General features: G+C 40.6%; 1 protein-coding gene across 1 annotated transcript in view; it reads left to right on the top strand.

Annotated features, from left to right (window-relative positions):
• Window positions 1-23,690, top strand: part of pth1r (parathyroid hormone 1 receptor) — a 107,716-nt gene that overhangs the window by 54,629 nt on the left and 29,397 nt on the right. The window contains exons 3-5 of the mRNA XM_048596029.1: window positions 7,668-7,778; window positions 12,777-12,901; window positions 19,442-19,536. Of these exons, the coding sequence (XP_048451986.1) occupies window positions 7,668-7,778; window positions 12,777-12,901; window positions 19,442-19,536 (331 nt within the window). The remainder of the gene's footprint in view (window positions 1-7,667; window positions 7,779-12,776; window positions 12,902-19,441; window positions 19,537-23,690) is intronic.

The raw sequence follows: 23,690 nt of genomic DNA on the forward strand, positions 1-23,690 counted from the left end.
TTAGTGATGTGTAAAACCTTGCTGTGAAACATTCCATAGTTTATTATTGTTTATTTTTCTAAGAGGCACTGAGTGATCTTTCCTTTTTGCCAGCTTAGCAAGGCTTCTCAGAGGTTGTGCAGAAAGAGGGTGAGAGGAAGATGGGGGGATGGGCAGGTGGGAAAACTGTCTCTGCTGAATTGGCAAAGTGCCTCATCCTCCTGCCTGTCAACTTGATTCATGCCACCAAGTGCAGAAAAAAATGGCTTATTTGGCAGATGTCACTACTTCAGTGGCTTCTGTGGGCGGTGAGCAGTGCGAATCGAGTCTAAGAATTATGTGATATTTGCTTCAAAATAATGTTTAAGGTAGGCAAGTTGCTGGCTTAAATTGATGTAGGACAAAAGTATTTGTTGAACTAAAAAAATTGTTCTTTATATAGTTCATATATAATGAGACAAAGGGTTTAGTATTTGTATGATACTTTCTGCAACTTCAGGACCTCCCCAGATACTTTGTAGGATTCAGTAACAGTGCAATCACAGCAGCCAACTTCCACAAAGCAAGATCCCACAAACATCAACAAGATCAACTGCTTTCTTTACACAATCTTAATGGCTGGGCCCGATTACCAGTCTAATTAAAATTGAGCCTGTGGTTCTACTGTATTTTCAGTAAAAGCAAGTTAGTCGACGCAGCAGTCTTTAACGGGTTCTGATTTAAACATTGGTTTGTTATTTTCTAATAGTAACTGAAAAATGCTTAACAAATTAGAATGATTTCAGAAGTACTGTTCTTTTGTACACTGTTGATCAAGGCAATCTGACTTGAATCAGTCATCTAGTTACAACACTGTCCATGATTGTTTGTCAAGAGTGTATCTCCAAGTTACATGCCCAAACTGACATAAAATATTGATGCTTCATGAAGGGGGTCAGGGGTGGTGGACATGTTCACATTGGATCAGTATTCCTACATCAATCAACTGCTATTCCAATGAGATATGGTATGGTGTATCAGATTGAGAGACAGAAAAACCATTCCAATCCCCAGAAGTACCATCTCACACAAGAGAGGGCACATAATATTCATCAAACTCAGGGAAATAAATCATTTAGAATTGCTATATGCTCCATAGATAAGAAAAAAAGTCTTGTCTGTGATAGCTGGAACCTATGGGCAATGACCCCAGGGAATTGTGGGATGACTGTTTTTAGCAATGTGGTCAGGGCTGTGTACTGAATTTTATTGCAAACATTCCCGACCTTGTTTCAAGTTTCTCTGCTACACAGAAGCATGCTCTGTGTACCAGGTTACCATTGCTTGCTGTCATCCAAACACCTAAAATTAGCCTCGAAGAATATTTTATTCCCACATACCACAATATCCTTTTATTTCCTTCTCTGGATGACAGTGTGTCACCAGTTTAACACAGCACTGTTTTCAGACAGTAAGTAAAACTCCACACTAGCTTATGGGCTGGGCCTGACTGAGAGAGCAGGATCATAGAGACCTGGGCCTCTGAAGCAGGACAGCCAAAAATAACTTTCTTGTTTACTGAAATCTTTGTAATTCAAGATTGTTTTTCTTTAAGTTAGGAGAATCTGGAAAATAACATTTTCAGTAAATTTTAAATGGGCAGCAACCTCATACTGCTGGTAGGACTATTTTGGAGCTTGGTTCTGTAAAATCTTCTTTAACTTTTATCATTGCTGACTTTTTGTCCCTCCACTCTTCAGTGTGCTGCATCAGGCTGGGATAAGATCACATAGTTCAACTCAGTCATCTATTGAAATGTTGTGTTTCACTTGTGTTTTACTGTATTATATATGCAAGTGTTATATCCATTAATACTCAATGTGGTGTGTCTCAGTTCACACAGGGAACTGAGTTACTGTGCAAGTGTACAGTTTTTACACTAATATTGTAGTCCGGAGCTGTGGATAGTGGTGGGTGGAGCTCCAAAATTCTCTCCATCACAGCTGACTAGGAATCTCCCCAGCTTTCACCATCAGCATCTATAGAGAGAGAAACAGAGTTAATGTTTAGAGCCCATTGAACCTTCTTCAGAATGGTTCCCAATGATGGGGGAGTCCAGAACCAGGGGTCACAGGCTAAGGAGATCGGGTAAATCACTTAAGACTGAGATGAGAAATTTATTCACCCAGAGATTGATGAGCCTGTGGAACTTGCTATCACAGAAAAGAGCCAAGGCCAAAAGATTGCTTGACTTCAACAAGGAATTGGAAATAGCACTTACAGTCTTAGAGTATGGAAACAGGCCCTTTGCCCAAACTGGTCCATGCTGACCATGGTGCCCACTCGGCTGGTTCCAATTGCCCTCATTTGGTCCATATCCCTCTAAACCCTTCCCATCCATGTACCTATCCAAATGTTTTTTTAAATGTTGCTAATGCAACTGCCTCAACCACTTTCTCTGGCAGCCCATTCCATATACGCACCACTCTCTGTGTGAAGAAGTTGCCCCTCAGGTCCTTCTTAAATCTTTCCCCTCTCACCTTAAACCTATGCCCTCTAGTTTTCAATTCCCCATCATTGGGAAAAAGAATATGCATTCATCCTATCTATGCTCCTCATGATTTTATACACCTCAATAAGGTCACCCCTTGTTCTCCTACATTCCAAGGAATAAAGTCCTATCCTGGCCAACCTCTCCCTATAACTCAGGCCTACTTGTCCTGGCAACATCCTCGTAAATCTTCTTTGCACACTTTCCAGTTTAACTATGTCTTTCCTATAACAGAGTGACCAAAACTGTACACAGTACTCCAAGTGCAGCCTCACCCATGACTTATACAACTGTAACATAATGTCCCAACTCCTGTACTCAATGCCTCGACCGATGAAGGCCAGCATGCTAAATGCCTTCTTTACCACCCTGTCCACATATGACGCCGCTTTCAACAAACTATGTACTTGTACTCCTAGATCCACAACACTCCTCAGGACCTTACCATTTACTGTATAAGTCCTACCTTGGTTTGACTTTCCAAAGTGCAGCACCTCACAACTATCTGTATTGAATTGCATTTGCCAGTCCTCAGCCCACTTCCCCATCCAATCAAGATCCCACTATAATTTTTGATTACCTTCCCCGCCATCAATGATACCTCCTAATTTTGTATCATCTGCAAACTTACTAATCATGCCTTGTACATTCACATCCAGATCATTTATGTAAATAACAAATAACAAATGTTCCAGCACCAACCCCTGTGGAACACCACTAGTCACAGGCCTCCAGTCTGAGAAACAACCTTCAACCATCACCCTCTGCTTCCTACCATCAAACCAATTTTGAATCCAATTAGCTAGATCTCTCTGAATCCCATGCAACCTAACCTTCATGACCACACTTGCCGTGTGGGACCTTGTCAAAGGCCTTACTAAAGTTCGTACAGACAACATCCACTGCCCTACCCTCATCTATCCTCTTGGTTGCCTCTTTGAAAAACTCGAAATGATTTGTCAGACATGACTTCCTGCACACAAATCCATGCTGACTATCCCTAATCAGACCTTGACTATCCAAATGTTGGTCGATCCTGTCCCTCAATATCCTCTCCAATAACTTGCCTACCACTGATGTCAGGATCACCAGCCTGCAGTTCCCTGACTTGTCTTTGCTACCTTTCTTAAACAATGCAACAGCATTAGCCATCCTCCAGTCTCCTGGAACTTCACCAGTGGCTAAAGATGAAACAAAACTGTCTGCAAGGGCCACTGCAATTTCTTCCCCAGCCTCCCATAATGTCTGAGGAATGGACATGGGGCCAAAGGGATCAAAGGATATTGGGGAGAAGAGGAAACAGGCTATTGAGTTGGATGCTCAGCCATGATTGTAATGAATGGCAGAGTAGACTCAAAAGGCCAAATGGCCTTCTCTAACTCCTATTTTCTATGTTTTTATGCCTAGTTTTATGTTACGGGTGCTATGATAAGTGGTGCTACATCAGGTACAAATACCCTGCTGAAGACAAGGCTGACATTATGGTGGCAGATCTCTGTGTTTATTAAACAGTAATTCGTTGTGCATTACTGGACAGAACATTCTTGTATATATTTTGCATTAATACAACATTGTTACCAGCTGAGTTTCTCCAACAATTTCTGTTTAGTTTGTCTAAGAACTCCAGCATCTGCAGTGCTTTGTTTTATTATACCTTCCCAGAGTCTCGCTTGCATTCACAGAAGTGCCCGTCTATTCCTTTAACAATTGAATCTTCCATAACTATTGCATTCCCACACTTTGTCTTTCTCTCCAGTACAGCAGAACCAATAATGGTGCAATAAATTTAACATTGCTGCTTTCCCCCAGAGGACATTCCCCTCCCCGTATCCAAAGTGTACGCCTGTTTTGCAGGGGAATAACCACAGGAGACTCCTGTATTTCCTGCCTAATCCTCTTGTACCACCTGGCGGTCATCCATTCCCTTCTTGCCTGTGAAGTCTTAGCATGCAGTATGACCACCTCCATCATGTTATTCAGGATACTCTCTGCCTTATGGATGGTCCAGCTGCTGGAGTGTCCCTAGCTGCTGCTGTTGTTCCAAAGCCCATGCTTTCAGAAGTTGTAACTGGAGACTCTTTCTGCCCGACTTCCCACATAGAGCAGGAAGAGCAAAGCACAGTTTTGGCATGACCTACCACTTTAAATTAAACCTTTTGGGAGACGCTTAATACTTTATAATATCAATTACTCCCTGGTCCTCATTACTATCAAATATATACCTTACAAACTATAAACCACAAAAAAACAAAGAGTACCTCTTCCTCACTTCCTCTCTGAAATGAATTCCCACTGTGCTCCAAATTCTGGCTGTGCCTCGTTCAGGATGTGCTCCCTCCCAACTGCTAATGCAAAGCTTATTGAGATGAGTAATTATGTGGGTAACATGGTATATATCAACTTACATTTATTAAAACCATATATTACAATCATAGTCCCTTGTCTGGTTTGTTAACAAAATGTTTGGTTATAAACAGTAGCATGCCTCCAACAAAGTGTCATATTTCAAGTGGTCCCACTTAAGGGGCCAGTTAAGAATGATACCTTCATACCCTATGTTCACGTGTTATGATACAGCAATGTCTCTTAAAGGTATACTGAACTGCTGAGATAGAATGCAATATCCACCTTTTTTAACAAAGAAAACATCCCAAACAAGTATACATGGATGTACAAACCATGTATTGTTAGTTTAATAGTTGTACAGTAAAACATTAAAACAGTAAAACAAAAATTAATGATTATAACTAAACCTTTGATGGTTTGATAACTTATCCTAATCTGATGACCGTGCATCTGTCCGAAGAGGTACGTGTTGTGTTCAGGTGTTTGTGGTTGACAACTTTGTTATCTTGCTGCTGGTTGCTGTCACTCAACATTATTGCCCAGTTGTTATCATTGGAGTTATTCTTCTCACAGTATTCATGCATGATTGTCATGCTGTAAATTGGCCTGATCATGGTTCTGGTCCTTTGCAGGGTAGCACCATGATCAATACTGACTTTGTATAATCTGGGCTGCTTGAAACCTTTGTTGGCATCCAAGTACTTGTATTTGTATTTTTGACTCCCACTCTCTGCCCAATACATAGTCGCGTTAGCCCTCTACCTTCTTACTGGTCTTATCTCTTTCATTCTGCTCTGTCTTTGACAATGAATACCATGAGTCTCAGAGTAGCTAGGGAATTGGTTGCTGGGCAAGATCGTTCACACTTACCATCCAGGTATAAGTTATGCCAGGAATGGTAACCCCTTCTCATGAAAATGCAGCAATGCAATGTGAAAATATTATTTTGTTGCTTGACAGGTGATGATCATTGATTTGATAGTATGTACCATTTACCAAACTAGATGGTTTGAGCTTGGACAGCAGGATGATAATGTGAGATGGATCCCTCCCCAAATGGCATACATACTGGATTGGTTTGTCAGTGAACTGCAGTCTTTATCAGATACAACTTGTTCTTGGACACCAAATAAATTGAAAATAGCATGCATCATGTCAGTGATGGGTCTACTCATTGTGTTGCTATGTTGATGAACAATGGAAAATTTAGATAAGTAATCTGTCACAAGGATAGATCCTAGTTCTGAGGAAAGGTCACCAGACCCGAAATGTTAACTCTGTTTTTTCCTTCACAGATGCTGCCAGACCTGCCGAGCTTTTCCAGCAACTTTGCTTTTGTTCCTGATTTACAGCATCTGCAGTTCTTTCAGTTTTTATTTAGATCTTTCTGTACACTGTAAATAGGCCTGTTGCTATTTTCATCCAAGGCAGGGCAGCATTGTGGGTGATTCAGTTGGGAGATGATTTGGCAGGATGTGCTAATGGTGGTTGAGGGTGATTGGAGGCTTGTAGGCTCAGGGGGGTCAGGTCAAGAGGGTGCCCAGTTGGGTTTGGGATGTGTTGAATTGGGGTATACTCAATACTGAAATTGATTTTTAATCAGTAAGAGAATCAAGGTTTATGGAGAAAAAGCAGGAAAACGGAGTTGAGATTTTCAGATCAGCCATGAGCTCATTAAATGGCAGAGTAGACTCGATGGGCCAAATGACCAACTTCTGCTCCAATATATTATCGTCTTATATGTATGTTGGACCACTCGAGGTTGGGTGTTCAGAAGGAGGTGTTCAGAAGGTGTTGGATCAAGTTGGATGTTACGGCAGGGTGTTTTCAGGTTGAGTGTTTTCTGGGTTCTGTGGTTGTCAGGTTGGGTAAGGTGCTGTATTGGGTTGGATGGGTGACGTCTGAGGAGCAGCAATTGGGGAATTGGAGGGAGATGGTCAGTTAGTTAGAGCAGGTTTTAATTGTTCTTACCTCTTCTGGGTAACTATTCAGTTAATTAAGGCAGAACTCCCTGTAGTTTGTGAGTCTAACTCAGAATCAGAGACATTTTTGGAGGGTCCCACATGATGGATAATTACCGTCAGATATTTAACTTGCCAGACAATTTCAAGCAAAAGGTGCATCGGGACCTTCTCTAAGCGGTCCAAAGCATATCTTTCAGGGTATGTCATTACAACAACTATCTTCCAATCAGAAGATCTGGATCAGGGAATTTGATTAGTTTATAAATGTTCAGACAAGCCGATGCAATATTCAAGTGGTTAAAATCAGTCCCCATCACACTGGAGCTCAGGAACTGAGGCTTCTGATTTCTCACAATATTCAGAATCATCAAAACTATTTAGAGCTATAGAGATATGTTGTGTCTGTTTGTGATTAATTATATGAGATAAGCTTGATGTTATTATGCCAATGCATCCACAGTACCCACTTCTCCCTTTTCCTGCAAGTTATTAGCAATTCTATCAGATTTATTAACTTCTGAATTTTCCACACACATAATTGCCTGATTTTATCTGAAGAACCTTCTGTTCTTTATCTTTTTACATTTTAAAGTTCATGCTCTCAACATCTCCCCGGATAAGTGAGCACCTGTTCGACTTTCAAGTTGTCCTACACTAAATAGTTTTGGTTTATTATCTCTGTGTTGTCCAGAATGTGATTTAACCTGGTGTAATCCGTTTTATTCTCACGGCCTATTTTATCTACATAGCATGATGCTGACTGATCTACATACTTTATCAATCCCTACAAGCTTTATTTAATGCACTGTATCTTTTTACTAACCCATATTTTATACTTTTTTTCACAGAAGGGTACTGTGCTCCCCAGTGGGATGGGATCCTTTGCTGGCCAGAAGGACCACCAGGGAAATTGGTGCCAATGCAATGCCCAGATTACATATATGATTTCAACCACCAAGGTCAGTAGCTGTTACATGATGTTCACTACAAGCACAGTGTGTTAGAAATTACAGACTTAAGTTGCGAGAATTCCAGAATTTTTGACCATTTTTCCACAGAAAGGATATGAAAAAAGTAAACCAATAAGAACCAAAAAAGAATCCCCCTCGTCCTCACATACCACCCCACCAACCTCCGGATCCAACGCATCATCCTCCGACACTTCCGCCATCTGCAATCTGACCCCACCACCAAAGACATCTTTCCCTCCCCACCCTTATCTGCTTTCCGGAGGGACAACTCTCTCCGTGACTCCCTTGTCCGCTCCACACTCCCCTCCAGCTCCACCACACCCGGCACTTTTCCCTGCAACCGCAGGAAGTGCTACACCTGCCCCCATACCTCCTCCCTCACCCCCATCCCAGGCCCCAAGAAGACTTTCCACATCAAGCAGATGTTCACCTGCACATCTGCCAATGTGGTATACTGCATCCGCTGTACCCGGTGTGGCTTCCTCTACATCGGGGAAACCAAGCGGAGACTCGGGGACCGCTTTGCAGAACACTTACGCTCGGTTCGCAACAAACAACTGCACCTCCCAGTCGCGAACCATTTCAACTCCCCCTCCCATTCCTCAGACGACATGTCCATCCTGGGCCTCCTGCAGTGCCACAACGATGCCACCCGAAGGTTGCAGGAACAGCAACTCATATTCCGCTTGGGAACCCTGCAGCCCAATGGTATCAATGTGGATTTCACAAGTTTCAAAATCTCCCATCCCCCTACCGCATCCCAAAACCAGTCCAGCTCGTCCCTGCCTCCCTAACCTGTTCTTCCTCCCACCTATCCCCTCCCCCCACCTCAAACCGCACCTCCATCTCCTACCGACAAAACTCATCCCGCCCCCGTGACCTGTCCGTCCTCCCTGGACTGACCTATCCCCTTCCTAACTCCCTACCTACACTCACCTTTACTGGCTCCATCCCCGCCTCTTCGACCTGTTTGTTTCCTCTCCACCTATCCTCTCCTCTATCCCTCTTCTATCCGCCTCCCACTCTCTCCCTATTTATTTCAAAACCCTCTTCCCCTCCCCCTTTTCTGATGAAGGGTCTAGGCCCGAAATGTCAGCCTCTCTGCTCCTATGATGCTGCTTGGCCTGCTGTGTTCATCCAGCCCTGCACCTTGTTGTCTTGAAAAAAGTAAACAATTACTTTAATCGTTGACTTTGAAAGTCTTGCAAGTTAAAAAGGGAGATGTTAAAAAAATGTTAGTTTGCTTAAATGCTAGTGAGGAAAACTTGGAAGTTATTTTCTCATTGATTGCAAATAATTTGGTAGCTTCTCTGCGTGTCTGGTCAGCCAGTATGTTGGAGGGATTTGATGTCTTTCTGACAGTCAGACATTTTCATGAAGTATATTAGCCATTACATTTTGAAACATAAAACAGTTAAGGCACAAAATGAGTCTATTCAGCCTGTTGTTTCTGTGCCAATCGTGTCTATAACAGCAACTCATTTGGTGTCACTTACCCTCCTTTTCCAAGTAGCCTTGCACATCTTTCTCCTCAGAGAATTCTGTTCAGATTATTCCATTGTCTTTTTGAAAGCAATGATTGAATCTGCCTTGACCACAATCTTGGCAGTGCATTTTAGATTCTAACCACTTGATGACTAAAAAACATTTTTCTCAGTTGCTTGTCTTGCCAATCACTTTGACCCAGTCGCTTATTAAACCTTCTGCCAACAGGAAGAATGTCTCCAATCTTACTCTGTCTAGACCCATCATAAGTTTGGGCAACTCTACAAAGTCTCCTCTTAATCCCCTCTGAGCCAAGAAGAACAGTTCCAGTTCCTCCAGTCCATCCATGTAAAGACATTTCTCATCCTGAAAAACATTCTTTTCAATCTTTCTTGCACCCTTTCTAATATCTTCACATCTTTCTTAAAGGTGGACTCCATGGCCAGAAATTAGTGAGACATCAGGATCCTCCTCCACCACTTGGAGTATCAGTGGGAGCCCAGCATCTATTCCATGGGGCAGGCCTAATACTGTTTAAGTGCCTTCCAGTATTTAAATCACCTTGTGGGATGGAAATCTTGCTTCAGACAGCCATTGGCTTACATTGGGAGCTGTGTCTGCTGCCATAATACACTGAAGTCCAGCCAGAGGATCTCCACTGCAACCCCTTGCCTCATGTGAAAGAGAGTGGGATGGGGTCACATTGCAAAGGGTTAAATGTCAGGTCACCATCGTCTTTCCAGACTGTAGGGCTGCTGTCTTATTAGAGAGAGACAACTGGTGGTGATTTAACCTGAGGGTCAGCATACCTCAGGCAAGGGGAGATATTGAGAAGGAAAGTCCTTCACTGTAACCTCAGCCATTGGAAGGGGAGTAATTGAACCCATGCTGTTGGCATCACACTGGTTTGCAAGCCAACCATCCAGCCAACCTAAACCAACCAAGGGAAGGACAGAAGAGTGAATCAGAGCGCCCCTCCACTCCATCCCAGTTCTGCCTTTCCAATGCCTGGGTATCTCAATCTGATATTGAGTGCCTGCAATAATGAAACTCCTCCTACACAGCCCCAACAGAATTAGCTGGACAGTCTTCAGGAGGCACAGGAAAGCCATGTAAGTCTCAGTAAATCTCTGAACTACCAGTGAAATCCTGTTAGGCCCAGGGATAATTCCTCTCAAGTGGCATATTAATGAGATTAATTGACATTTCATTCCTGAAGATTGGAATTCCTGCACCGATCCCTTGTTTGCCCAATTTAAATGAGGCTAGTTTTCTCAATGCCTAGAAATTGATAGGGTGACAGTTGCCTGAATCTCTTCCCCTTTAAATCCTTGCATTCATGCCCACTCTGGCAGGCTCTACTAAATTTTAGTCTAATCCCCTAATTAGTACTCAACCAATGTTTAATGTAGGCTCATAATAATTTATTTGCTCCTGTACCCTATTTCTGAAGGCCAGAATCTTGCATACTCGATTAACCATTCCTCTCAATTTGACCTGCAACCTTCAATGATTTGTGCAGCATTTCTGAAATATTACCTTTTATTTTATATTGCCTCTTTTCATTCTTTCAAAATGAATCATTTCATACTGGTCGACATTAAATTTCATCAGCCACTTGTCTGGCACTTTCTATCAGCCTGTTTATGTTCTTTTGAGATTTCTCACTATCCTCATAAAATTTGATCATATTTCCAAGTTTGTGTCATTCACAATTTTTGCATTTGTGCATCTGTACACCTCAGTCTAGGTCATATATATATAGATCAGAAAAATAAGGGTTCTAACCCCAGGGAGCATGACGTATATTCTTCCTCAATCTTATTATGTGTTTGATAAAAACCCATTCACAATTACTCAGTGTCAATCAGCCAGTAGCATATTAACACAGCACACTGTCCCTCTGATTCCATGAATTTTAACTTTGCTTGCAAGTCTGTTTTTTGGCACTATATCAAAGATTTAGTCTGTACTGCCCCAGGATATATTGGCCTGTTTATGAAAAGTGACAGAGCATTAGAAACTTTTTCACAAATTACCTATTAGTAATTTGCTAAGCAATAGACAAAAAATAGTCGTGTAACACATAGCTATTGATGGTTGTAATCCTACAATATACTTAGCGTCATAGAGTCATAGAACCAGACAGCACGGAAACAGTCCAATTCTTCCATGCCGACCAAGTTTCCCAAATTAATTTTATGACAAATTATTGTTTCTAGATGTTTTCCCAACACCAAAGTCAAACTGATTGGGCTAAAATTGTTTAACTTAACCTTGCACCCTTTTCTGTACAAGGGCTTGCCATTCTTCAGTCTGCTGCTACCACCCCGAGTCTAAGGAAGACTGAAAAGTTATAGCCATTGCCTCTGCAATTTCCACTTCAATTCCCTTCAATTAATAACTTTGCAGCAAAGGCTTCCAGGGAATAATATTAATTTTATATTAAGTGTGGGAATGATTTTCAAGTCTTAATATATTAAATCTAAATAAATAAAACTCTTGGGTACGATCAGCAAGTTAGCTGGTGGATTGGAAAATAGGTATTTTCATTCAATTATGCATTTACGTCCCAAATTGTCCTGTAAAAGGTCAGGGCGAGTGCATTCTCAGAACTGTTTGAAAAGAAAACCAAACTTGGGGCTATTTTAACCTGAGGTGTGCAAGTGAGATTAATTCTCACTATAAACCTTATAGAATCATAGAATCCCTACAGTGCAGAAAGAGTCCATTTGGCCCATTGAGTCTGCACCAACCCTCCAAAGAGCATCCCACCCAGACCCCAACCAACCCCATTACTCCACAGTTCCCATGGCTAATTCACCTAGCTTGCACATCTCTGGACACTACTGGGCAATTTAGCATGGCCAATCCATTTAACCTGCACATCTGTGGACTGCGGGAGGAAACCTGAGTACCTGGCAGAAACCTATACGGACGTAGGGAGAATGTGCAAACTCCACACAGACAGTTATCCAAGGCTGGAATCAAACCCAAGCCTCTGGTACTGTGAGGCAGCAGTGATAACTACTGAGATATCGTGCTACTCAGTATTCTTAGCCCATTGTAGATTTTCTGACAGACCATGGATGCATGTTGGAAATGGGATTTAGTAAATTATTTGACTTTAAGAAACTTATATCTAGTAGGCTATGACTATTATTTCAAACATTTGCTAAAACCCTGCCCTTCCCTTTGATTAGGCAGCCATTTATTTCCCCTCCTTGGTCCTCCTCTTCAATATTCACATCATTTCTGTTAACACCTTTGTTATTTGAGAGACACTATATTATTAGGCTTGGGATCAAATCCTGGAGAATAACTTGTAAATGTTCATGCAGCTTGTGCTTTAGCTATCAGTTTTAAGCCATTTTCAGCAAAAAGAGCATCCCTCAAACTGAATTGTGTCTCAAAAATCTCTCTTATTGAATGAGCAGCTGGCAGCATCAGTGAAGGGTGAAGCTGCACTCGGCATTAACTTTCCATGTGTTTTATTGCCAGGTCATGCTTATCGACTATGTAATGTGAATGGGAGCTGGGAGCTTGCACCAAACAATAACCGAACATGGGCAAATTACACAGAATGTGCCAGGTACCTTGCACATATGAACCAGGTTGCAGAAAAGGTAACTTTACCCCATAAATCATTTTTATTACAATGTAACTTTATTTTTATATTGTCTCAGAATATTTGCGGTGACTATTTTTAGCAACTATGATTGAAACAGCAACTTCCACAAACGGCATTAAGATAAAGAACTGGGTACGTTTCCTTTTTGAGAGGACCGGAAGAACTTTCTGTACTTCTTCAAGCAATACAATGGGACTTTCACCTTCCTACCCAGCATTGAGTTAGCATCTCATCCATACATCTGTAACAGTATCTACAGGCTTTTCCAGTCTAATAAAACATATCGGGCTGCCAGTCCCCAGAAAATTGTTCAGAGAGAAGGGCTGCTGTGTGCCCAAAGTGGATGCACTTTCTACACAGGGTGATAAGCAGCTGTGATGAGTTAACATTTTGTGTTCATCCAGCTCTACACCTTGTTATCTCAGATTCTCCAGCATCTGCAGTTCCTACTATCTCTGAAACATGAAGGGCTGTTGAGTCTAAGGTGTTGAGCAAATTTCAGAAGCAGCAAGATGATGCTTAACTGTGTGAGTAGTTAGGCTTTGGAATATACTGTCTGGAGGTGTGGTAGACCCAGGTTCAATTGAGACGTTCAAGAGGATATTGGATGACTATGTGGATAAAAATAATGTGCAAGGGCATGGAGGAAAAGCGAGAGTTTGGCACTACATGAGCTGCTCATCTAACAAGCATAAAGTCACTATAGGCTGAATGTCCTCCTCCAACACCATAACACTTCTGCGATCCCGTGATGTTGTAGGGAGATGATTAGTGTTGGTATTTTGGAAAGGTGGAATTAAATCGGCTGAAGGGCCTTCTACAGTTGAATTAATCTTATGATCTCATAAGTTGTGCAGTTCATATTTTTGCTGAGTCTTTCATTCTGTTAAAGCTCAGGATAAAAGTTACTTCAAGCCTCTGATCTTACATGTCTGGAAGTTGGATGTTCAACACCATTCTTTCATTGTAGCTGAGCCAAGGTTTGAACAACATTAAACCCAATGACATTAGCAAAGTATCTTAATTATATGGAATACAGCAGGTCCAGGAGAAAGTCCATTATCATCTGTCAAATAGCCTAGCCACACCTATCTTCCACAATGTTCAGCATTTTATGAAATCTGATTGTATGACCACCTTTTCTCCAATCCAATTCTCCGAGCAGTGGGTATTATAAATTTAGACATGCAGGAGTGCAAATACTATAGAGCCAAACTGAGAAGAAAGATGCTTTTCATCCAACATATATGTCTTGGTTCTTTACTCCAATAATTCAAATTCCCTCATATTTCTCCATTCCGGTGGAGATATTCTCACTACCTTATCCCAAAATTTGCAACCTCACACTTAGTTAAATTGAACCTGACATGTTCATTCCTATTTTATCAAACCGTCTGTCAGTCTGAGCTCTTTTACAACACTCTTCACTAACTCTAATTTACTGCTTAGTCTGTATCTAACCAAGTTTTACATTTCTTCTGATACTGTAAACACTTGTGAAACCTTATGAAAGCTTTGTGAAAATTTACCAACATATGTCTGTTTTAACCACTTTTTCACTTACAAAACCTCTATTAATTTGCAAAATGCAGCTTGATGCTTTGATGTGCTGATTGTCCTTGGTAAACAAACTGATTCTGAAATGCTGACTAATTTGATCTCATGTACAGATTCTAATAGTTTACCCCAAACTGAGTTTAGTCTGTCTTTGCCTAATCTATCTCTTTTGAACAAATGTTATATCAGAGATGCTCTCGCATCATATTGTATAAATTGTATGTTTAAGAGGCAGCACGATGGCTAGCACTGCTGCCTCACTGCACCAGGGACCTGGAATTCCAGCCTCAGGCGACTGTCTGCTCGGAGTTTGGATTTTCTCCCCATGTCTGCATGGGTTTCCTCCGGGTGCTCCGGTTTCCTCCCACAGTCCAAAGATGTGCAGGTTAGGTGGATTGGCCATGCTAAATTGCCTGTAGTGTTCAGGGATGTGCAGGCTAGGTGGGTTAGCCACGGGAAATGCAGGGTTATAGGGATAGGGAAGGGGTGGGTCTGGGTGGGATGCTCTTTGGAGAATTGGTGTGGACTTGTTGGGCCGAATGGCCTGTTTCCACACTGTAGGGATTCTATTCTGTTGAAGAATTGTGATAAAAACCCCGATATCTCCACTCTGACTGCTAACAACCATCTTGAATCCATGGAACCAGGGCATAATAAAATCCATCCTGAGTTACTCAATTCATTTTACAAACAATTCCTTCTTATACTCCTCTTTAGAAACTGTTCATGTCCTCCAGTACAGTTATGTTTCCACTTGCATCACCATTTGCTAAAAATATTGGTAAACATTTTCCCAGTAACTCTTACCACGACTTCGTCTCTCAAAAATACACTCCATTGTTTGGCCTCATCCTTACTCTCAAAGTAAATATTTAAATTTTGAGTCCTTGCAAAGACCTTTATTATTTAATTTGATATTATTTACTGGTCCTTTATCATACTCGTTAAAGTCCTTTTATTTCCTTTCAGTAATTTATTTTTGTGATATAGATGTTGCTGGCAAGGCTGGTATTCACTGCCTATACCTATCACCCTCAAGGAGATGATAGTGAACTTTCTCCTGGACCTGCTGAATTCCATGTAATTAAGGTACTTTGCTAATGTTGTTAGGTTTAAATGTTGTTCAAACCTTGACTCGGCTAATGATGAAAGAACGATGTTGTGTATCTAAGTCACCATCAAGACATGCGTACTCAACAATCTAGAAATGAAAGGGAAGCCAATGTATGGGAACACCACTACCTGCAAGTTCCCTTCTAAACCACACACCATCCTGACTCAGGACTGCATCACCATTCATGCACTGCCACTGTGTCAAAATGTTGGAGCTCCCCTCCGAAAGCACTGTGAGTGTACCTACACCTCATGAACTACTGTGATACAAGAAAGTGGCTAACCATCACTTTCTCAATGATAATTAAAGATGGGCAACAAACGTTGGCCTAGTCAGTGGCATCTACATCTAGTCATGAAAGATTAAACAATAAAATCAGTCTCAATGCAACTTTGGGGAATTCAGAGATAAGATGTTCCTGCTGCCCTTTTGCCTTACTTTCCAGCTCCCAGCTACACTTTCTACACTTCAAATAATTTTCCGTATTATTGATGGTTCTAACTTTACCATATTTTTTAACTTTATAGCTCTCTTGTATTTATTCAATAGCCATTTGGCAGTACAGAAGTGAGCAATGTTGAAAAAGGGATAGATTTTTTTCAAAGCTTTTGTCTTGCATTCATCAGTTTGCAAGAATACTAATTCAAGGGGAAAACAACATTTATACTCTGTGCGAGGAGAGTACTTATTGTTTGGAATGTGGATTCTGACTCTGGTGCATGTTTTAATTCAACAAAAAGGTGGCAGTCATTCACTGGTTCAAATCTCAGAGCAATACACTGACAACCAGAGTCAACCTGTGTGATTAAATGCTTAAACAAAGCCTGACAGTTAACTGTCAATCATCATTAATTGGTGCATTATTCCCCTACTAATCAAAGACCACTTGTCAAACAAGCAGTACCCTCCTCTCCGAAGATATAAATGTTCTTTCTCCCTTGAATTGGTATTCTGTGAATTATGCTAATGATTGCAAGGCAAAAATCTTTGAGAAAATATGTTTCCTCAGCGATAGTTTATTCACTGAACTCTTCCTTGACGCATTTTCTTTTCACTTCAAAGCAATGTATACATTTTGATCTGCATTTAACTCTTGGTTGATGATTTTCCAATACTGAACCACTAATGCATTTTTCTAATGTTTCTGTCCAACCAAATCAAATTGGATTCTTCTTCTCTAACTGAATGATGCTGTTGCAAAATGTTGGAACCCAAACATTTCAACACAACAGTCACAACATCAGGGAAATGGATTTTTATTAACAGCCATTACAAATGTTGGAGCTAATCCAATCTAGCATTACACTGGGATGGTCAGGTTGATGAAAGTAGCAGCTCTTAGGTTTATCTGCAGCATGTCAGATCTGGGCAATATCCAATGGATTAATGTGAGACTTGAGAGAAGTCAAGTTCTTATTCTATGAGTCAATTCATAGGCATAAGAGCATTGTGAGCCTCAGATTATGGGCTGGATTAACGCAATAGAGCTGGGAATCTCGAATTAGGGAATCTCCTGACTTGTCAAATATGTTGCCATTGAAAAAAAACTTCCAATGTAATATTTCTGGCTGAAGGATGAGGGTCATTTGGTGCAGGGGTGTGATTGAGCTGAGCTTGTTCCCTCAGGCGGCAGTTTGGTCATTTGATGGAAGTCAGTAAAGGCTGAGGCAGGATTTTTAGGAAGCCTGTTTTTGTTTCTCTGAGACATTAGCCTTGCTTTATAAAAGACTATTCATCCTTTTTTCCCTCACCTACTCTGGATTCCACTGACTCTCTATGCCCTCTTACTCCTCACTCATCCTCATGCCACCTTCTATGTCACCTCATATTCCCATGCCATCCCCATAGCCACTGACCCCAATATCAACCGGGGGCTGACCTCTGGAGTCATCTTGAGATAAAAATGAAAATGCACTTCCGACAACAGCTGTCACTCATACAAACTTCATAAAGCAAAATATATCTCATTGATGTTGATTAAATATATCATTAAATAGTCAACCTGTTGTAAACCAAACTTCTGCTCAATAATTACTTCAAGGGTAGATAATCTTTGTTTAGCTTCTCAATGCAATGAAATAAATGTGATCTCAACCTCCCCTCACTGAAATGAAAACAGCTTTCGAAACTCAGCCGAGTTTTTGTAATGAGTTCAGTTGCAAAAGTAGCACTTGGGTAATCTCAACAATGAAATGTGTTGAAACTGCAATAACAGAATTTCATGTCTCAATTACACCAGATTGTCTATCGTTCAATGTACTCCAGCATAAGATTTCTTTTAAAGTATAACTGATACCTGAAGCCTGTTTCTTTTCATCTTTGACAGGTTGACGATTTAACTAATTTCAATTATTTTATATTAATTAAATAAAGATCATGACACTTAAACAAACCTTATCCACCTTTATGAATCTAGGAGAAAGAAAGGAGGAAAGAAAGAAAAAAAAGAACAAAACAAAGAAGGAAAGATTGGTACTTATGTTGTGATTATATTGATTTCAGGACTCCTCTAAGTATTTTACAGCCAATTAACTCCTTGAAGTGCAATTCATTTTTGTAATATAAGAAATGGATGCATGATAACACAACAACTCATGAACCATAAATCAAGGAGTCAGTTCAGAATCCAATATATAATGTGAGAACTAAAATTGTAAATCTAGGTGTTTATTCAAAGTTCTGCAATTACCATGAAATCTGGGGTTATGAACCTTGGAGAGATTGAAATATTTGGAAAGAGATAGGTAACAGACAGATGCTAAGACTGAACTGAAAAGGAATATATTTTGTTGTACAACATTTGTTGATTTAATGTGTAGCATTTTTGAGTATTTTATAATGCAAACTGCTTCATGTCTCATTTTACAATGATAGATGCAAATTCTTATCTTTCTATGTGACTGTATAGTTGAAATAAAACTTTGAAACTATTCCTTCCTCTGCAACATTCCATTCATAGGGTGAACTGTCAATTGGTCAGCTTAGGGGATCATGGTATGGTGATAATGTTACTGGACTAGTAATCTAGAAGCCCAGGATAATTCTCTAGGCACAGAGATTCAAATCGCACCAAAGCAACTGGTAAAATAAAAAAAATTAATAAATCAAGAACATAAAACTAGTCTTAGCAATAATGATTACAAAGCTACAGATTGTAAACCTATCTGGTTCACTAATGCCCTTTAAAGAGAAAAGTTTGCTATCTCACCTGGTTTGGCCTAAGCGCGTCTCAAGACCTAGTCTTATAATTGACTCCTCACTGCCCTCCAGCAAGATGATGATTTCAAAGGCTTTGAGGGAATGGAAAATTATTGATGGCCTTATCAGTGACATTCACATCCCATTAAAGGATGCATTAAAAAAAAATGTGCTGTTGATTCTGTCCGCATGTTTGTGTCTTTTAACAACAACATATGACATCTTATTACTTTCTGCAAAGTCCTGTACGTACTGTGAAATTTGGGATTATAAATCCAGAAGTTCATTCAGAATCTTGTATATATGGTAAGATCTGGGATTGTAAATCAAGGAGTGATTGAGATGCAGAAAAAGCAACAAACAATCAGATAGCAACCAACAGAGGAATATATTTTGTTGCGATGTATGCATTCATTCTATATATTGAAAAATAAAATCACTGTCCTATAGTTTTGCTGTGTCTGTGATGGATAGGACACACTCATATCTATCCCAGGGATTTCAACATTGTTCTCCAGTGTTACTTGCCCACACACGTTCCACTCGTAGCGCAAGCTGCCATTCGTTCAATTACTGTGATGTGGTGTTGACAGCAACTCTCTGCATTACTTGTGACTTCTGGCTATGGTTAACCACAATCTATGACAACTCGTTACTTTCTTGCAGGACATCTTTGATCGTCTGTACCTCATTTACACCGTGGGATACTCCGTTTCCTTATGTTCATTAACTGTGGCAGTTATTATCCTGGGCTACTTCAGGTAAAGAGTATCATCTGATTCATCGAACAGAATTAATCAGATCTCATTTGATAAAAAAGGGAACTGCAGTGGGAGGGAAGGGCTTAACAAAATTATGTGCTAGTCTATACCCTTGCTCTATCTACTTTCCCTATTTCTTATGCAAAGTTTTAAAATTCTGAAGTATGCAAATAGAAAGATAACTGACAGGAAGCCATGTAGATACTGAGCTATGACACTTAATACCTTAATAGCTTCATGCCTTCAATAGAAAGCTAGACTGATTCTTAGCTGAGATATCATCACAAAATAAATTAACCGATTAAGAGACCATGCACCGACAGTCAGCAATGTCCTGGTTTACCTTTCATTGTCTGCGAACTTAGAATTCTTTCTCTTTTAAAGCACCAGAACTTTTTCAGTTGTTTTTTGCCTCTCCCAGAACCTGGCTGTAATGACTGATGACATGTACCTTTAAGGGGGAGTATTTTAAATTGCTGCCAGTCATGACTTACCTTGATGATATTCATGGCATAATTTCTATGCCGTTTGAAGCATCAGTGATTGAGATCAAAATATGTTCAACAGCCTCTCTGTAAAATGCACAAAAACAGAAATTGCTGGAGAAACACAGCAGATCTGGCAGCATCTGTGGAGAGAAAGCAGAATCAATGTTTTGAGTCCAGTGACCCTTCTTCAGAAAGGATGTACCATGAATCACTCGAGTGTTTGCACTGGAACTGCAGGACTGACAGTGACCCACACTCTGAACTGTGATGATTAGAAATGACTGGCACTGACTAACCACGTCCAAGCTGCCTGATTAAGGTCAGATGCTGCTCTTTGACTGAATGTGGTGATGCCCACTGATTGATTGAAGCCCCCCTTGACTTCACTGAGGATTACTCCCCTTATTAAATAACACATGGCTACTTGGTTGAAGCACATGCTGCATTTGCTGTGTAAACTGCTGGCAAATTCTGCAGGTGTGATGTTGATGGAGTATTGTGTTCGACAGCATCACGTCCACCCATTTGGCTGGTCATGACAAGTTGCCTGACTTTGCGTCTGTGCTAAAAGGCAAGGCAAGACAGAACTACTGTGAGCCTGTAAGTTCTGAATGATGATGCAAAGTGGAAAAATGCAAGAAAGGTGTAAAATGTATGTGTGCTAAGGAAGCAAGCAAATAGCTTGAGGTATAATCTGTTTCAACGTATGAGATGAAAACTGTGGCAAACTGGAGTTGCCTGATACCTGCTCTGACTGTCAGGAATTGTCACTGTCTAGTTTCTCTCTGTTGTGTAGGAGAATTGCATTTGATGAAGCGAGAGTAAGTAATTATGAGATGCTAATGCATGCAAATATACCATGGGAAATTGTCCTTTTTCTTCTCAACATCAATGACCTCATTTTTCTCATCTCACCACATTCTCCCATCTATCTGTTAGGGTATCAGGACAGATGGATGAAGTGGTTAAGATGGCATATGTTATACTTCTCTTTATGAGTCGAGGCATAGAGTTTAAGAGAAGGGAAGTGGTGCTGCAGCTATATAAAACATTTGTTAGGCCACAGCTGGAGTAGCGTATGCGGTTCTGGAATCCACATCACAGGAGGAATGTGGTTGCACTGGAGGGTGCAGAGGAAATTTACCAGGATGTTGTCTGACCTGGAAAGTTTTAGTTATGAAGAGAGGTTGGACAGACTGGGGTTGTTTTCCTTAGACTAGAGAAGATTGAGAGGGGACATGATTAAGACAGATAAAATTATGAGGGATACAGATAAGGAAGACAGGAAGAAACCTTTCCTCTTGATGAAGGGATCAATGACCAGAGGGCATAGATTTAAGCTAATGAGAAGAAGGTTTAGAGGGGATGGGAGGAAAATCTTTTTCATCCAGAAGGTGATGGGAATCTGAAAGGACTGCCTGTAAGGCAGAAACCCTCCTAACAGTTGAGAAGTATTTAGATATGCAGTTGTGACATCAAGGCATACAAGGCTATGAGCCAAGTGCTGGAAAATGGAATTTGAATAGTTAGGTGGTTAGTTTTGACTGGTGAAGACATGATGGGCCGAAGGACCTTTCTCTGTGCTCTAGACATCTATAACTCTATGACTCGCCATTGCTGATATCATTCAGGTGCTGGGAAAATTCAGCACCATATGCCTTAGTTTAGACAGGAGGTGAGCAACAGCAGGAGCAGGTAACCAGTAAGAATGACTGAGGTCAAGATACTGTTTTTATTTCAAAAGGAAAAACTTGCATTTGAGTAAATGAAAATCACTGTGATCACATACCAAACACTTCACAGCCAATGAATTACTTTGCATGGCAGCTATTTAGTTCCAGAGGCAAAAATGGCAGCAATGTTGTACCTGATACAGAAAATGAGAAGAATGTCTATTTAATCTGATTTTATTTGTTTCTTGGTGATCTTTGAGGAAGTTCGTGTTAGCTGTCATAATAACCTTGTTCCACTTTGAACAGTGCCATTTCCATTCATGTAACAATGTAGGTTTGGTAGCTCACCTGGGAGATGGCAGTACTCACAGCCCAGCAATCCGTCATGAGGTATCAATCTAGTTTAGAGGCTCACATCCTGGAATAAGAAGCAACGTTTTAATTTTGAGACAAGAGGGCAATCCAAGGAATACTTGTGTAATATATATAGTGCCTTTTGTGACCTCAGAACTTCTTAAAGAATTTTACAGTTACTTAATTAGGCCTGTTAGGCAATTTGTGCACACCAAATTCTCCTGAAGAACAGTGATAATAACCAGATAATCTGTTTATTGATTTTAATGAGGGGCAGGTATTGATCATGATACTCACCAGCTCTTACTCAAAATACTGTCACGCCATTGGATCTTTTACATGGGCCTGGATTTATGTTCTGTCCCAAAGATAACAGCTCTGCCAATGCAGTGCTTCCTCTACTCCATTGGACTGTCAACTTGATTTGGACATGAATTCTTGCACTAGGACTTAAACCCACGCGCTCCTGACTCAGACAGGAAAGTGCTAATAACGCAGTCATGGTTTATGTACCGTTAAAGCCCAGATCAAACTTTGGTTGAGGGATAAATGCTACGACATTGGGCAGAACCATGATGCTGTTCTTCAAAATAATACCATGGAATCATTTATTCTCACATGACAGGACAGTCTAGGCATCATCAGTTTCAAGTTTAATGCCAAAAACAGAATCAGCACTTCACTAAAGTCAATAGAGTCATAGAGTCATACAGCACAGAAACAGACCCTTCAGCCCAATTTGTCCATGCTGATGAGATTTCCTAAACTTAACTCATCCCATTTTCCTGCATTTGGTCCACACGCTTGTAAACCTTTCCTATCCATGTACCTGTCCAGATGCCTTTTAAATGTTGTAATTGTACCAGCCTCCACCGCTTACTCTGGCAGCTTATTCTATACACACACCACCCTCTGTGTGAAAAAGTTGTACCTCAGGTCCTTTTTAAATATTTCCCCTCTCACCTTAGACCTATGTTCTCTAGTTTTGGACTCCCCTACCCCTGGAGAAAAGACCTTGGTCATTCACCTTATTTGTGCTCCTCATAATTTTATATACCTCTATAAGATCATCCCTCAGGGTCCGATATTCCAAGGCAAAAAGGTCCCAGCCTGTCCAGCCTCTCCTTATAACTCAAACCCTCCAGTCTTTCTAGATTTTATTCTGACATCTCTGGGTTGGGACTTAAACTATTGGGTATTTGATATGACAAGCACTTAGTGATAGAAGACAGTAATCAGGACCATTCAAAACACAACCATTGTTGCATTGGAAGAGATTACAAAAACACTCTCTCAATGGAATTATATTCCAATTATAGCATATGTCATTTTGACTTGGTGTAGTTGTTAGTTAACTGTAATGAAAATAAAGATAAAGTTTCTGTAGTCCTATTAGACTAAATATCTGCTCTTTCATTAGAGAGAGATAACTGGTGGCGGTTTAACCTGAGGCCACCATACTTCAGGCAAGGGGAAAGGTTGAGAGTCCTTCATTGTAACCTCAGCTGGTACAAGAATTGAAACCATGCTGTTAGCATTAGCTCTGCATTGCAAACCAGCTGTCTAGTCAACCAAATTAACCAACTCCCCAACCATTCTGGAGATGAAAACAAAAGCACCTCATCTTGCATCTTGGCCA

Source organism: Rhincodon typus, chromosome 4 (assembly GCF_021869965.1).
Source record: "Rhincodon typus isolate 14 chromosome 4, sRhiTyp1.1, whole genome shotgun sequence".
In the NCBI taxonomy this organism is placed as follows: domain Eukaryota; kingdom Metazoa; phylum Chordata; class Chondrichthyes; order Orectolobiformes; family Rhincodontidae; genus Rhincodon; species Rhincodon typus.